Genomic DNA, 16,897 nt, shown 5'->3' with positions numbered 1-16,897 from the left:
GTCAATCCAAACTTTTCTCTCTAACAATGTTTACATACTTTTTCTACTGATTCCCATGGGACAGATCCCTTGTTACTAGAGGTGCACTTGTTTTTCTCCCCAAGAATAGTTTGTTATGTTAACAAACTTTTCATTCTCAAGATGTTTTTGCCTGGGAACTTATCAGGCCAGCTGCTAGCTACACTAAGCCCACGTAACAAGTCCTAAACCACAATTTTACAAGTCCTTTCTTTTGTAAGGTTTTACCTTTATGTGACAGGGTGTTGTGGACAGCAAAGTCCAAAGGTGGGTGTGCCTCAAATCTCTCCCAGCCCGGGTCTGGATCTCTCTCAATTCAATGCAGGCATGGGTTTCTCCCCAGCCCCCTCTCCAGGCTGTTCAAACAGGAGGCTGGGTTAAACCCTTCCCCTGTCCTCAATTCTAAATGCTCCTGTGCTACTGAACAAGTTTCATACTGCAGTCACCAAGCTCTGCTCATCCATTTAGGGGCTCTGTTGGGGTACGTGGGAGAAGGTGAGGAGGGGTCCCCGGGGGTCGTGTCCCCCCCCAGGAGCGCCTGTGACTCCCCCATGTCCCCCCCATGCCGGGCTCACCCCCTTTGGTCTCTGCCAGAGCTCCTGACCCAGCTCCTGCTGTGCCCTGGGAGGGGCTTTGGGGAGCCCCCCTGGGACCCCCTTGGATCCCCATTCCTGGGCCCTGGGACCCCTCCGCATCTCCTTCCCCAGCTCCGGGACCCCCTGCACCCCCTTCTCCTGCACCAACAGCGCCCTGCACCCCCTTTCCCGGGGGTCCTCCCCTGCCAGCCCCTGGATCCCCCGGTTCCGTCAGCCCGGGGACCCCCGGAGCCCCATTCCCGGCCATCCCGGGGCACCGCACCCCCAGGCCTCCCTTTCCAGGGAAAGCCGAGCTGGGCACGGGGCTCTCCAGCCGCTCTGGCATTTCTGATCACCCAAAGGAGAGGGAGAGAGGAGCAGAGAGAGAAGGAGATTGGGAATCGGGGCTCGGGCTCCCAGCGCCCGCTCCTGCTCCGCCGGGGCTGGGGAGCCGCAGCCGCAGGAAAAATGGGATCCGCGGATCCCGGGGCTTCCCCCGCTTTGGGCCGAAGCCGGCGGGTTCCAGGCAGAGTTTGGGCGCAGGGCCCGGGAGTTCAGCCCAGTTTGTCCCGGGGGTCCCGCAGTGCGCGGCCGAGGAGGGTCCCGGGGGATCCCGGGAGGGGATCCAGGGGAATTCCCTGGAATTGCCCCGTCCCCTCCCCCCGCGCTCCCTCGGGCACTTTCGCTTCCGCCTTGGCCGCCCTGCGCCGCCGGGATCTGCCCGGCGACCGGTGACGTCACTGCAGCCTCGGGCTGTCACTGGCGGGCAGCAAAGAGCGGCGCCAATGGCAGAGCCGGAGGCGGATCTGGGGGCGGGGCCTGGGCTGTGGGCGGGGCCGCAGCGGAGCAGCGCGAAGGCTCCAGCGCTGGGGCCGGGGGCGCTCCCGGGGGGCGGCGAGAAGTGAGGGGGACCCCGGCACCGGGACTCTTTGATCGCCCATTCCGGAGCGCCGAGGGGCTCCTAAACCCCCATTCCTGGGCGCCGCCATCCCACCGAACCCCCATTCCCGGCCGTGGGTCCCACCCTGCACCCCCTTATCCGGCACCAGGAACGCCTGCACCCCTTTCCCGGCCATCCCGCCTCCCGCAACCCCCAGAGCCCCCTTCTCCTTGACCCATTTACCCCCCGGACCCCTATTCCTGCCTCTCCCAGCAGCCAGCCCCTCCTTTCCTCAGCACTCAGGACAGCCGGGACCCCTATTCACAGCCATCCCGGCTTTCCCTGCCCTGTCCTGGCAATGGGGACAGCGGGGACCCTTGGAGCTCCTTTTCCTGGGTACAGGAACGCCCTGAACTCCAGCCATGCCACATCTAGCCAGCCCTAGCCTCCCCTCTTGTCACTCCTGGCATCCCCCAATGCCCTTCCCGGCTCTCCCCGTTCCCCCTTTCCTTCAGCCGTGACCCCCCCGTTCCCAAATCTCCAAATGTCCCCCCAGTTCTCCTCTCCCTGCGTTCCCTGCACGCGGCGCTGTCGGAGCCCGGCCCGGGCTTCCCGCAGTCCATGTCCATGGGGTCCCTGGCTGGGATCCCCTTCCAGCGCCGCCGCAGCGAGTGGGGCCGGACGGAGCCGAGCCGGGATCTTGGGATAGCCAGGGCTGGGATATTGGGATAGCCAGGGCTGGGATCTTGGGATAGCCAGAGCTGGGATATTGGGATAGCCAGGGCTGGGATATTGGGATAGCCAGGGCTGGGATACTGGGATAGCCAGGGCTGGGATATTGGGATAGCCAGGGCTGGGATATTGGGATAGCCAGAGCTGGGATATTGGGATAGCCAGGGCTGGGATATTGGGATAGCCAGGGCCGGCACAAGGAGCGGCACCGGCACGGGGCCAGCGGGGAGCTGCAGATGCTGCAGCAGCGGCACAGCCAGAGCGGGGCTGAGCGGGGGGAGCCGGGGCTGGGGGATCTGTGGGGCTGCGATGGCAACTGTGGCACCGCCATGGGGATCCCTGAGATCCAGGCTGAGGGATTAACAAATTCCCTGGCTCACAGCTGCAGGGAATGTCTCCAGAAATATGTCAGATATGGGCGGGAGGCGCTGCAGTGTAAAGGTGGGGAGGGCAAAATTCCCATGGGAATATGGGAATGGGAATGTGGGATTTGGGAGGGCAAAATTTGGGAATGTGGGAATTCGCATGGAAATTGTATGGATGGATCCCACTGCTGTCCAATTCCCATGGGAATTCTGTAGACGGATCTCACTGCCATGCCATTGCCATGGAATTCCACGGGCAGATCTCCCCATCCCACTGCCATGGGAGCTCCAATCCGGTTCCCCCCCAAACCCATCCTGGGGGTCGCCCTATTCTCTGCCCTCCCCACCCCCCACAAGACTCCTGGGAGTCCCCCCATGACCCACCCAGCCCCCCCAAACTCTTCCTGGTCCCGCTTCTTTCCCCCATAATGGGAATTCCTGGAAGTCCCCCCGTGTCCCCTCCCCCAGGACTTTGGGGGTCCCACCCGACCTGTCCGTGCACCCCCAGATTTCTTCCACAGCCCCCCTGTGATGGTGGAGGGTGGGGGCCGAGTGCTGGTGCCCCCCTGCCTGCAGCAGATCCAGCGGTGAGGGCAGTTTGGGGGGTCCCTCAGCATTTGGGGTCCCTGGGATTTGGGGTGACCCCCCGGGCCCCCCAGGATCTCCCTGAACACGCTGACGCTGCCCGTGCGCAGTGAGAAGGTTCAAACCCGGCACGGGGTCCCCAGCACTGCCACCCGCATTGCCCAGGTACCCCCAAACCTGCCGAGAACCCCCAAAGCCCCCGGGACACCCCAACCTCCCCTGATCCCAAACACATCCCTGGATGCTCCAAAAACTCCCCAAAACCGCAAAACCCCATAGAGACATTGAGAAGGTTCATACCTGGCATGGGGTCCCCATCTCCATCACCAGCAGGTTCCTCAAAACAACCTTGAGATCCCAAATTCCACTCCCGGGATCGCCCAAATTCCCTCATCAGGACCCCTGTAAACCCCCTTGGGAACTTCCAAAAAACCACCATGGCCCCAAAAACACCCAGAACTTCCGAAAACCCCCCAGGAAACGCTCACAAAGGTTTATACCCAGCATGGGGACCCCATCGCCTTCATCGGCATCACCCAGATACCCCCAAACCCCTCCCGGGACCCCCAACCCCTCCCGGGCTCCACTGCCGGAACCAACGGGAGCGGTGTTGCCCTTTTAAGAGGAGTTACAGTGGGACCCGACAACACCGGGGGCCCTTAAAGCGGCCATGGTAGAGAGAACCCCCAAAATTCATCCTGGGGGACAAAACATCCCCTACAGGGGCTTGGGGTGGGGACACCCCTAAAAATGTCACTTAAAGCCGTCATGATCCCCCCTCAAAAGGGGCTTGTGGGGCTGCGGCCGCACAAACACCCTAAAATGGGGAGGAAAAAACACCCCTGTAGTGGTGGGATCCCTCAAAAAAAACCTGAAAAAGAGAAAAACTCCTCTTGAGAGGGGCCTGAAGACCCTGGAAGGCCCTGGAAGAGGGACAAGATCCCCTCCTGTGCTGGGGCCTCCCCGAGCCGGGAACTCTCCCGTTCCTGCACTCGGGGGAGCCCCGAACGACGGCGGCTCCTGGGCTGAGCCCCCCTCAGCCGGGGCTGCGGGGGGAACTGGGGGGCTGGGACGGGGCTTGGGGCTCCTGGGGTGAACTGGGGGACCCTCAGTGCTCCCACCTCCCCCTGTTCCCCTGTCCCGCCCCGTTCCCATTGTTCCCCCAAAGCTCCGCTGCCCCCAGCTCGGTTTGGGGGGGACCCAGCCCTTTCCCATCGTGTCCCGGCCCGGCCCCGCTCACCCGAGGGCTCCGAACCACGCCCAGGGACAGAGGAGGGACAGAGGAGGAGGAAGAGGAGGGACAGAGGAGGAGGAAGAGGAGGAGCAGGAGGAGGAAGAGCTGGAGCAGGCAGAGGAGGCTCCACCTGCGCTCCCCGCTCTCTGCATCTGCAGCTCCTTCGGGACCATCGCCCCCCATCCCGCAGGTGCCCGAGGAGGGGGAGCTCGCCCCAAATACCCCGGGGCTCCCTGGCTTTGGGGTTTTTGGGGGGGATGTTTGGGGATGGCAGGGCTCCAGAGCCGAGTCGGAGATGCCCCTCGGGGGCACCCCGGGGGTCCCCGGGAGGTGTTTTTGGGGGGTCCCGGTGGCGGTGGCGGCAAATCCCTGGCAAAGGGGCCGGGGGGATGCGGGTCCGGCATGGCCGGGAAAGGGGTTCGGGGCTCCCGGTGCCGGCAGTGGCTGCTCCCAGCATTGCCCAGTTGCTCTCCCCGTGTGGCTCCAGTTTCCTGTGCACCCCACGATAAGCCAAGTCACTCCCAGTCATTCCCTATTAGAGTAAAATTTGTCTCCATTTTATCCCATTTTTCCACATTTTTATCCAATTTTCCCCTTTTTTATCCCATTTTCCCCCATTTTTGCTCTATTTTCCTAATTTTTATCCTATTTTCATATAGTTTTCGTCATTTTTATCCGAATTTTTATTTTTCACCAACTTTTCCCTCATATTTTTTTTTTCCTCCATTTCTGCCTTTTTTATCTCATTTTTCCTCAGTTTTCTCCATTTTTTCCTGTTTTTTTTCCTATTTTTCCTCCGTTCTTATTCAATTTTTTCCCCATGTTTTCCTATTTTCCCCCAATTTTTTTCCATTTTTAATCTATTTTTTTCCCCATTTCCCCATTTTACGCTATTTTTGCTCCATTTTTCCCCAGTTTTTTCCCCATGTTCTCTCCTGTTTTCCCCATTTTCTTCCATTTTTCTCCCATTTTTGCCTCATTTTTACCATTTTTATTCCCATTTTTACCCCAGTTTTCCCCATTTTTTCCCCCATTTTTATCCTGGTTTTATCTCATTTTTCCACAATTTTATCCCTATTTTCTTCCATTTCTTTCTCCCATGTTTCCCAATTTTTCCTCCATTTCCATCCCATTTTTTCCCTATTTTTTTTTTCAGTTTTGGCTCCATTTTCCCCCATTTTTCCTCCCATCTTTCTCTTTCCCCCCTTTTTTTCTAGTTTTCTCCAACTTTTCCCCATTCTTCTTCAATTTCTATCTTATTTTTCCCCATTTCCCATTATCTTCGCCATTTAATTATCTCAAAAATTGAAATTTGGGGGGAAAAATATAAATTTTGGTGGGGAAAAAAGGGTGCTTTGGGGGCAAAACTCCATGAATTTGAATCACAGCTTTCCTGTGATTTTTCCATGATTTCCCCATGATTTCCAGCCAGAAAGAGGCGTGTGATTCATCTGAACATTCTGGAAGCTGGAAGAGGACCAGGCCATCAACCTTCCCAAAAATCTTGACCAGTTCATCCACAATTCCACCTTTCCCCACTCCCTGGATTCCCAGGTCCGGAAATTCTTCTACGACCTCCCAGGTAGGCAATTCCCAAAATTCCATGGAAAAATGGGATAGGGGGATTTCATCCAGGTTTTTTTCCTGATTTTCCCCATTATTTTCCCCAATTTTTTTCTCTCTTTTTTTTTCTTAATTTTCCTGATTTTTCCGTCATTTTTCCCTGGATTTTTCCCAGTTTTTTCCCCATTTTTTTCCTGACTTTTTTTCCCTGATTTTTCCCTATTCCCAAAACTTTTTCTTTTCCACAACTGTTTCTTAAATTTTTCTTAAATTTTTCTGGCTTTTCCCATTTTTTCCCGATTTTTTCCCCTGATTTTCCCATTTTTTTTCCTGATTTTCCCCCAATTTTTTTCATTGTTTTTTCTGATTCCTTTCCCTGATTTTTTCCAGGATTTATTCCCTTTTTCTTATTTTTTTCTCAGTTTTCACAATTTTTTTCACATATTTTTCAAACTATTTTTCCTGATTTTTCCCTCTGATTTGTCGAAATATTTCCCCTTTTTTTCCTAATTTTTCCTGAATTTTTCCTGTTTGTTTCCTTGATATTTCCTAGTTTTTTCCCCAATTTTTCCCCCATTTTTCCAGTTTTTTCCCCACTTTCTTGTCCTCAGTTTTTATTTATTTTTTTCCTTGATTTTTCACTTTTTTTTTCTCAGTCTTCTTCCTCTTTCTTTTCCTGATTTTTCGGTTTTTTCCCAAATTTTTTCCTAAATTTTTTTCTTGATTTTCCCCCTCTTTTTCCTGATTTTTCCCTCTTCTTTTTGCAGCATCTTGCTGGTTATTCCCCAATTTTTTTCATAATTTGTCCCTGATTTTTCTCTGTATTTCTTAATTGTTTTACTGGTTTTTCCTGATTTTTTCCAGGTTTCTTCCCTCTCTTTTCTCGATTTTACCCAATATTTGCTCAATATTTTTCTAGATTTTCCCCATTATTCCCTGATTTTTCCTGACTTTTTTCCTGATTTTTTTTAATGATTTCTTTTTCATGATTTTTTTATTTTTCTGATTTTTTTTTTCAATTTTTTCCCATTTTTTTTCTTTAGCTTTTCCTTGATTTTTGTGCTTTTTCCTGTTTTAATCCCATTTTTTTCCCCTGATTTTTCCCTTTTCCTTTCCCTAATCTTTCTGGTTTTCCCCAATTCTTTCCTGTTTTTTTGCATTATTTTTTTCTGATTTTTCCAGATTTTTTTATCCTTTTCCTGTTTGTTTCCCTGATTTTACACTGATTTTTTTTTTTCCCCACATTTTTTCTCTGATTTTTTCCCAATTATTTTCCTTATTTTTTTGCAATTTTTTCTCAAATATTTCTGGGTTTTCCTTCATTTTTCCAACATTTTTCCTAATTTTTTCCTGATTTTTCCTGATTTTTCCCAGGGTCTTTTCAGCTTTCTTTTCCTGATATTTTCCCTGATTTCTCACAATTTTTCACAATTTTTTTCATGTATTTCCCATTTTTTCCTGATTCTTCTCTCTTCCTTTCCCAAATAGTTTCTAGCTTTTTCCCAATTTCTTCTCAAATTTCCCTAGTTTTTACCTGATTATTCCTGGTTTTTTTCCTATTACTTTTCAGATTTTATTCCTCTTTCTTTTCTGGATTTTCCCCAATTTTTCCAAGTTCTTTCCCAGGTTTTTTCCTGATTTCCCAAATATTCTTTCCAATTTTCCCTGGTTTTTCATTAGTTTTCCTTCTTTTCCTATTTTTTCTGATTTTTTTCCCCATTTTTTCTGATTTTTCCTGATTTTTCACAGATTTTTTTCCACTGTCTTTTCCTGATTTTTCCCCAATTTTTTCACATTTTTTCCCTTGAGTTTTCTCTTTTTTTCCCCAAAATTTTTCCTGGTTTTCCCCAATTTTTTGTCAGATTTTCCCGTTTTTCCCAAATTTGTTCCTGATTTTTCCCTGATTTTTTTGGATTTTACCCTGATATTTTTGGTTTTTCCCCGAATTTTCTCTTCCATTTTCCTTGAATTTATCCTGGGCTTTTTTCCATTTTTTCCCCAATTTTCCAGTTTCTTTCACACTCCCAGTATCATCCCAGTAACTCCCAGTCTGATCCCAGTCACTCCCAGTCTAATCCCAGTCACTCCCAGGATGAGGCCAGTGGCCCCCAGTTGCTCCCTGGCAGTGCCAGTGTGACCCCAGTAGCCTCCAGTGTGATCCCTGGGACTCCCTGTCTCTCCCAGTATATCCCAGTCAGCCCCAGCACGCTCCCAGTCATTCCCAGCTCCTCCCAGTTGCTCTCAGCATGATCCCAGTTGTTCCCAGCCACTCCCAGTCAATCCCAGTATGATTCCAGTCACCCTCAGTGGGATCACAGTCCCCCCCAGCATGGGCCCAGCTGCTCCCACTGTGATCCCAGTATGATCCCAGTTGAGTGTGATCCCAGAATAGTTGTAATTGTTCCCAGTTCCTACCAGTATGATCCCAGTTGTCCCTGGAATAGTCCCAGTCCATCTCAGCACGGTCCCACTCACTCCCAGTTTCTCCCAGTGTGGTTCCAGCTGTTCCCAGTATGGTCACAGACACTCCCAGTATATCCCAGCTGCCCTCAGCATGCTTGTGCTCATTCCCAATCATTCCCAGTTATCCCAGTAAGGTTCCAGTTACCCCAGTCCAAACCAGTCCCTGCCAGTGCTGCCATTCCTGGGATCCCCCAGCGCTCTCTGTGTTCCCCCCTCCCACATCTCCCCAGAGGAGCCCCAAGGGCTGGCAGTCCCCAGCCAGGGTCCCCAGCCAGCCCCAGGTTGGATCTGCAGCCCCCAATTTTCCCAGTTTCCCTCTCCTTTTCCCCGGGCTGGGTTCCCCCCGTCCCCAGCGGGTGGGAGCAGCGGAGAGCCCCGCGCTGCCCATCCCGACCTGTCCCGGCTCCATCCCCGCTCCTGCCGTGGGCTGTGAGGGGTTTGGGAACGGGGCACCGAGGGTGTCGCTGCTCCTGGGAGAGGAGGGAGGAAGAAGGAGAGTGAGAAGGGATGGAAGTAGGAGAAGGAGGTGGGGTTAGGGAGGAAGAGGAGGAGGAAGGATGGAAGGGGAGGAGAGGGAGGAAGAGGAGGGACAAAGGAGGATCAGGGAAAGGAGAAGGAACCACAAGGTTGAGCACTCCTTGAATTCATAGCCCCCTCCTGTGGGATCATCACCCACCATCCCACAGGTGATGGGGGAGTGGGATCTTTGCCCGGATATCTGGGGGGTCCCTGGGTTGGGTTTGTTTTGTGGGGGGGGATGTTTGGAGAATGTGGAACTGCAAAGCTGAGTGGAAAATCCTACCTGGGGGGACATTGGGGGGGTCTCACCATCCCTAAGTGGGGAAATGGAAACAGGGGGAACTTTTCGGATTCCTGGCACTCCCAGCTGCCTGGGGATGGTAGGGACCGAGCAGACAGGTTGTCCCCAGTACAAGCTTGACTCCCAGCAGCTGGGACAGGCGGGAACCCTTGAACCCCAAACAGGAGAGACTAGAGTTGGGGAAATCCTGGGAGGCATTTTCAGGGCTGAATCTTGGTGTTTTTTGGAGGTTTTACGGACCCCAGATGTCCGGTGACTTCTAGAGACGAGCTTGGACAGAGGGACCTTCAAACTCAATGTCCTCATCCCTTGTATTTCCCCAAACCAGGATTTCCCATTCCCAAACCTTGGCCAGATGGAGAAGGAGGCTACGAGGAAGATGCACCAGGACACCGAGGCAGGTGAGGAGGAAGTCAGTGCCCCTTTCCCCCTCTCTCCTGCTCCATCTCCCAGCCCAGCCTGGCCCCCGGCTGCAGGACAACCCTGCTGCCGACGCCGTCCTGCCGGGGACGCACTGGGGGGATCTCCTTCCCCTTCCCTCTGGCACGGAGGCAAATCCCATCCTCTCCTTGTCCTTCCTCCCCCAGACAAGGAGCTGAGGATGGAGACCAGGGAGGACAAATCCCCACAGCAGAACCTCATGGAAGAAGCTGTTTTGAGTGGCTCCACAGCGCAGGAATTCAACAGGGAAGAAAAGCCATGGAGATCCCACAGGAGGAGGGGCTCCAAACCCATCCCAGGGTGCTCTGAGGAGGAAAGACCCACCCTGTGCCGGGAAGGCGGCCAGAGATCCAGCCGGGGCTCTGAGCTGGTGGTCCATGAGCAGCTTCAGGATGGGGAGAAGCGCTACAAGTGCTTGGAGTGTGGGAAGAGCTTCAGACAGAGCAACAGCCTGATCCGCCACCAGATGATCCACACTGGGGAATGGCCCTACGAGTGTGGAGAATGTGGGAATGGCTTCTACTGCCACTCCCACCTCATCATCCACCAGCGCATCCACACTGGGGAGAGGCCCTACGAGTGTCCTGAGTGTGGGAAGAGGTTTCAGACCAGTTCCAGTCTCCTCCAGCACCAGCGGATTCATACGGATGAGAGGCCCTTCTGCTGCCCTGACTGTGGGGAGGGCTTCAAGCAAAACTCCCACCTCATCACCCACCGGCGCATCCACACTGGGGAGAGGCCCTACGAGTGTGGGGAATGTGGGAAGAGCTTCAGACAGAGCTCCAGCCTGATCAGCCACCAGAGAACCCACACTGGGGAACGTCCCTATGAGTGTGGGGAATGTGGGATGACCTACAGCTGGAGGTCCCAACTGATCATCCACCAGATGATCCACACTGGGGAGAGGCCCTATGAGTGTCTCCAGTGTGGGAAGAGGTTTCAGACCAGCTCCCATCTCCTCCAGCACCAGCTGATTCACACGGATGAGAGGCCCTTCCACTGCCCTGACTGCAGGAAGGGCTTCAAGGACAACTCCAACCTCATCAGGCACCGGCGCATCCACACTGGGGAGAGGCCCTACGAGTGTCCCCAGTGTGGGAAGAGCTTCACCCAGAGCTCTAACTTGACTCAGCACCAACGGAGGCACTGGTAAGGGAAGCCCTGCGAGTGCCCCAAGTGCAGAAAGGTGTCCATGCGCTGCTCCAGCTCCATCCCCCATCAGAGGACCCACGTTGGGCAGAGCCCTGATGACCCACGTACCCAGTGATCTGTGTTGGGAAGACACTGGGCTGGTGGTCATTTTGATTTGGCCCTAATTTTCTTTTGATTCATCTTCATCCCTTTAAAACAGACAAAATTGGGGTAAAAGTCTTCAGATTCATCAAAGGCATCTAAAACATCTCTTTTACTAGTGCTTGAAGGGAATCTGGTATTCAGGGAGGTAATGGGGAGGGTTTTGGGGGTATTTGGTTTATTTGTCTCCATCTCTTGCCACTCAAGGAGATGAGCGAGTTCTATCTGTCACCTCAAAATCACTCAGTGCCATTGAAATCTACTCAATCCCACCCAAAATGACTGGATTCCACAGTCCCTCAGGGTGTGTTGCCTTAAGTTTTAGCTTTCATATTTTTCATATTCTGCACTGCCTAGGTTTGTAGTTTTGAACTTCCTATTAAGTGCTAGGGAGCTCTCTTCAGAGAGAAGGTAGACAAAACAATTCCTTTTCTAGCTTGATACCAAGGACAATTGTTACAAGTTCCAGGCCCAAAAGCATGAACAAGGGTGGACTGAAGAGAGAAAACAAGGATAGGACTTCCTCATCTGAAGCTGTAATTGGACAATGAATCCAAATATGCAGATGGACCTAAACTTCTGAAAATGTGAGACCTCATGATCACTTGTCCATTTTTGTGACCATTTCTGGTCCATCTTGGGTGTAGCCCTGTCCAGGTTCTTGCACTGCCCAAGGTGTATCCTCTAAGGCCTTTTAATAAACTTTATTCTTAACTCTGTCCAGCCCCTGTTCTAGGTCAGCCTTCTAAAGGCATCAGGTGGAATGGGGTTGGAAGGGGACGAGGTGAAGTGGGATGCAAATCAGGTGAGTTGAGAATGGCATTGGATGGGGCAGGATAGGTGGGATAGAGTTTGGGAGGTGTGAAATGAGGGAAATTGGTCTTGGGAAGGGGGTCTTGATGTCCAGCAGGGATGGGATGGGTTGGGGTTGGGACTGGGGATGTGGGGTGGGGTCTGCAATGAGACAGCCAAAGTTTGGGGATGATGAAGGGAGGGGGAGCCCATTATTGAATGAGGTTTTGGATATTCAACATTCCTGAAGAGACTTTGGGGCATCTCACATTTCTGAGGCGCTTTTGGGGCACTCCCCAGCTCTTGGGGTGTTCCTGAGAGCAGCTCCATGGAGCCCCATTGCCAGGGCTGCTTGCCATGGGCACGAGCTCAGAGCTGTAGCCAGAGTGCGTTGCCTCAGCGCTGGAGAGCAGAGAAATGATGAATGGCCCCAGACATCTCCAGGGTGTGTTTGGGGGCAGAGCAAGTTCTGCCTGTGTGGGGCAGTCACTGCCCCAGCCCAGCCACTGCAGCCTCTGCTCCAGTCCCAAAGTGGCTGCCAAGGCCCTGGCACCCCAAAAACCCCAGCTGGGAGAGGGAGCAGAGCAGGTGAGGTTGTGACATGGGTGTGACACTGGCATGTGCCACGGCCCTGGAGCTCACAGCAGCTGCGATGGCGCTGGATCCAAGGCTGATTGTGGATCTTTGTCCCTCTCTTTTCTCCTGACTTCCAGTATTCAAAATCTGGATAGCTTGAAGTTGGATGGGTTGGACGAGTTGGCTCAGTCAGTGCTTGTTGCAGTCTGTTTATTTTGTTCTGATTATTAAGTGAATGGTTTGTTCCTGTTGTTATCCCCCTATGATTGTGTAATGGTTTTGCCCTCCTGTCAGCTTTTGTAAACCCCTCCCCTTTTTCCTGAACCTTCCTTGTCCATAACCTTTAGCCTGCCCCTGGTCCCTGTCATTCAATGTAAACCCAACCCTTTGTTCCAGCAAGTTCCCTGCCTTTCATCCCCTACTCGAAGCCCCATTGGCTTTGCGACTGCTGCCCCTCCCAAATGTTACCCCTATTGGCTCCTAGTATTGTGAACCCTCCTCCCGACTCCTCCCATACTGTATTCCCATTGGTCCTTGGTTTGTACCCCCCCCTCTTTAAATTGGAGAGCACAGGAGTGCTCAGGGCTCAGAGTCCTTGGGTCCCTTTGTGTCTTTCCAGCCCTCGTCCTGTCACCGCTCCTTTCCCTCAGTAAATCCTGTTTCTGGAAAGCTGCTTGGACTCTGGGTCTCCTCCATCTCCTCACTGAAACCCACGACGCTAAGATCCGCAGAGCCTTGAGTGGCGGAGAGGCTCTGAAGGCTCGGTCTGGGGAAAACAGCTCCCAGACCGTTCCCCACTCCTGGCGCCGCCAGCGGCCAGTGAGCAGAGCTAGCCCAGGTGTGAAGGGCCGCGGCGGGCAGCGTCAGGCCATGGCCGAGGGGGCCTGGACCCACCTGGAGCTCCTCCCGGAGCCCAGCGGACTCCAGCTCAGCGGGGGCCGGCAGCGGGGCACGGCTTAGGCTCGGCAAGGTGTGAGCAGCCGTGGTCCGGCCCAGCCTCAGCCGGGGTCCCGCAGCCTCCCGTCCCCACCCGGTCACTGCTGGGGCCAGCCCGGCCCCGCCAGGCCGAGCCTGTGCGATTCAGCCCTTCTGGGACACAGGGCCAGAAAGACTTCAGCCCTGAAGCAGCAGGCTTTGAGTTCAAGCCTTGGGAAGCACTTGCCAAAGGCTTGATGGCAATTCATACAATCATCAAGTCACCCCACTAAAAGTTATGTTTCTAGAATCTTCCCATATCTCTCCCCCGATTGGTTGAAATTCGTCGCAGTATTTTGCATCTTTCTAACCCCAGTTTGTGTCTGGATCCATGCCCTCAGACTGCGCCCTCACACCTCCCCTAGATATTGTTGTGTCTGCCCCTAGGCCTGGTCTTTGCACTTTGCTCCTGTGCTGCGCAGGCTTTATGGGCCTCATCCCTACTTGATTTTCCTGTTCCAGTTGGTTCTGGGGACTCCAGCGAACCCGCTCCTTTAATTTCCTCCTCGGTTGCCCGGGTGTCAGGGGACCCTGAAGCTTTAAGGATTGTTGCGGCCACTGTCAGCACGACTGCAAGGGCCGCAGTGCAGCGGGGCCCGGCCCGACCGGCAGCCGGGTACCTCCTCAAAGGTGGAAGCAAGAGAGAGATTTCCCGGGCTTGCCTGTCTGCAAAATGTCAATCTCACCAAGGTGGATGCAGCTTTTTAAATGCTTTAATAGGTAGTCAGTTCCCACAGCTAGCCAGCTCTTGGATTTTGCTTGGCACAGAGGCAACTCTCGCTTAGCAGCTCCTCTCAGTAAAATCATTTCCATGGGGGGCTTCTTCCCTGCTCACCAAATAGCAATTCATGCAAAAGCAGCACAAACTGTTCTTCCTGTCCTCCTATCTTTGCCAGAGAGTGCCTTTCAAAGGGATAATAATTGGGAGCGAGGGGGTTTACATTTTCCATTGCAAAGGAGCCTCCTGCCTCCCTTAGCAGGCCCCTGTCTTTCAAACGAAGACACACACGGTCTCCTTTTGCACCTTCACTTGGCCCCAGCCACTCCTGATCATTTGAAGGAGCGGCTCAGAAGAAGGGGCTGCAATCCCCCAAGGCCTGGGCTGCTCCAGGCCGCTCCTGGTGCCTTGGGCTGTTGAAGGGGTGCCGGGGTGGCCTTTGTGACACAGGCACGGGGTGCCGGGGTGGCCTTTGTGACACAGGGACGGGGTGCTGGGGTGGCCTTTGTGACACAGGCACGGGGTGCCGGGGTGCCCTTTGTGACACAGGCACGGTGTGCCGGGGTGGCCTTTGTGACACAGGCATGGGGTGCCGGGGTGGCCTTTGTGACACAGGCACGGGGTGCCGGGGTGGCCTTTGTGACACAGGCACGGTGCGTCAGGGGCCGTGGTGACGCGGGACCTTGCGGTGCCCAAAGTCCATTGTGACATGGCAGAGCCCCGCCCCGGCTGGGGGGTATATAAAGGGCTTGTGGGGCCCGGGTCAGTCCCAGGACAGGGGCTGTGTCCAGGTACCTGTGTGCACCAGAGGACTGCAGGCACGGAGGAGGAGAAGGCGAAGCCCAAGTCCCAGCCCCCCAGGCCCTGGCCCGGCTCACAGAGAGCCCAGGCCTCGAGGGAGCAGCAGGAGGAGGCTGAGAGGGCGAGCAGAGGGAGGAGAGGAGCCGTGGAGTCCTGCGCTGAGGAAGAGACAGAGCTCTGCCGAGGAGAAATGAACAAGTTCCAGCAAGGGACTCCAGGGGAAGCCTGCACTGAGCCACAGCTGTCCCCAGGAGAAGCCCAGAGCTGCCAGGAGCTCTCTGAGTGGGATGAAGGCCTTGAGCAAGAGCTGGTCCAAGTATGGGGGAGCTACTGGCATTTGCGGGACTGGGATGAGGGCAGGGAGCAAGAGCCCTCCCCAGTTGTCTCCGAGTGGGGCGAGTGCAGGGAGCAGGAGCCGTGGCAGGTGGACAGCGATCACTGTCAGGAATTCTCAGATTGGGAAGAATCTCCTGAGCAGCGGCTGTCCCCAGGAGAAGGCACGAGCCGCCGGGCACTCTTGGGCTGGGAAGCTTGCCGCAAGCAAGAGCTGTGCCAGGATGGCCAGGAGGTGACTGGAGGCAAAGCAAAGAGAAAATCCTCCAGGTCCAGCTGGGATGATGACAGTGATGGAGAGCTGGCTCAGGACAGCAGGGAATACTGCGACATCCTGTGCAGCCAGCTCAAGGCCTGGCAGCGGGAGGACGATGACTGGGATGAGGTGAGCGTCCTGGAGCTGCACGAGGAAGGAGAAGAGGCCAGGCAGCAGAGACTGGCAGATTTAGCCCAAGAGGGAATCCTGCTGCCTGTCCCTCGAGAAGCTTGGGTGGAGTGCCAGGAGCCCGAGCTGTGCCCGCAAGAGCAACTCTCTGCCGGGCCTGGCCCTCTGACAGCCCAAGCCACGGTGGAAGATGTCTCTTCTCCTGGGCAGCCACTTCCCCACAGGAAAGGCTGCTCGCTCTTGAGGCGGGCACTGCGGGCACTGCGGGCACTGCGGGCACTGTGGGAGCTGCGGGGGCTGCAGGGGCTGTGGGGGCTGCGGGGGCTGCGGGGGCTGTTCCACTGCCCCTGCCTGGTGGCACAGCCACAGGATCAGCGCCTGCTGCCAGCAGCGCCAGGCTGCAGATGGCGGCTGCCCCGCGGCCTGCCCGGCGCCCCGAGGGAGCCGCACGGGCTGCCCCGGCCTGCGCTGGCCCTGCAGGCCGAGCCGGCCCCAGCCGCTCTGCGGCACCCCCGGGGCGGCTCCCCGAGGGCACACGGCAGCCCAAAGCGGCACCCAAAGGGGGACCCTCACTGCCGGGGCTCAGCGCCGCATCCCGGCCCATCGTCTGGACGGGAAGGCACCTGGAAAGTCATCGGCTCCCAGCGGCAGCCTGGCACCGCCAGTGGCACCCCTGCACCGGGTCCCCGAGGGCCACAGCCACACGGCTCTTGGCCCTTTGCAGGCTCCAGCTCCTCCCTGCTGGACTCCAAGGCCATTTCCTCTCCTCCGGAAAGGACTCCATGCTGATCCTGGGGCACTTTGGCCATGAGGAATGGACACAGACAGGAGGTGTTGCTCCCAGGACACGACAGCGGCCTGCTGGACTGCAACACACACAATTCTAACAAAAGACAAGAAAGTTGTTTTTAGGAAGTAATAGTAGGAAAGAAAAAAACCCCAAACCCACCTCCCCCCCAACGAAAACCTGCATAAGACCCTCCAGAAACCAAAAAATGATAAAGAATAAGAATAGGAATATTAGGAAGAAGAGGTAGAAGCTGAAGTAGATGAAGACGTACTTAAAACATGGAAAATTAAGAATAAGAATAAAATGTTGGAGTCTGGAATACAGAGTGTGTGCCCTTGTTTCTGATACTTAGTTATAAGATCCAGGTATAAGTTCCCCCAGGCAGGGCAGGTCCCTGGGTGCTGCTCCTGGCCCAGATAGTTTTCAGATGGGAAAAACTATCAGAGGTAAGCTTTTAGAAGACAAAATGTCTTCTCTGCTGAAGAGTGAAAGGCCATCTGTGATGCCTGCTGCTTTTGTGATACTTTCTTTCGGTTTCCCCCAGTAGTGCAGCTGCAG

The 16,897-nt window shown here is 54.5% G+C and overlaps 2 protein-coding genes across 2 annotated transcripts in view; one reads left to right on the top strand and one right to left on the bottom strand.

The window, feature by feature from the left end:
• The window catches only part of LOC147645241 (uncharacterized), a 234,263-nt gene that overhangs the window by 27,302 nt on the left and 190,064 nt on the right, over positions 1–16,897 (bottom strand). The window lies entirely within an intron of this gene.
• Positions 2,792–11,686, top strand: LOC147645248 (uncharacterized). Its single transcript, XM_086874841.1, has 4 exons — positions 2,792–4,579; positions 5,818–5,971; positions 9,564–9,636; positions 9,823–11,686. The coding sequence occupies exons 3-4, from the start codon at positions 9,591–9,593 to the stop codon at positions 10,827–10,829; spliced, it is 1,053 nt and encodes a 350-aa protein (XP_086730967.1). The 5' UTR covers positions 2,792–4,579; positions 5,818–5,971; positions 9,564–9,590; the 3' UTR covers positions 10,830–11,686.

The sequence above is a fragment of the Cyanistes caeruleus genome, unplaced genomic scaffold, assembly GCF_971803275.1.
Source record: "Cyanistes caeruleus unplaced genomic scaffold, bCyaCae1.hap1.1 HAP1_SUPER_30, whole genome shotgun sequence".
Taxonomy (NCBI): Eukaryota; Metazoa; Chordata; class Aves; order Passeriformes; family Paridae; genus Cyanistes; species Cyanistes caeruleus.
The sequence above is the reverse complement of the archived record's forward strand: the minus strand, read 5'-3'. Positions and strand labels throughout refer to the sequence as shown.

Excerpts from the sequence above, each read along its gene's own strand:
- LOC147645248 (XM_086874841.1), top strand. The coding sequence starts at position 9,591 with ATGGAGAAGGAGGCTACGAGGAAGATGCACCAGGACACCGAGGCAG. Across the intron at positions 9,637-9,822 it reads GCACCAGGACACCGAGGCAG|ACAAGGAGCTGAGGATGGAG; the intron begins GTGAGGAGGAAG and ends TTCCTCCCCCAG.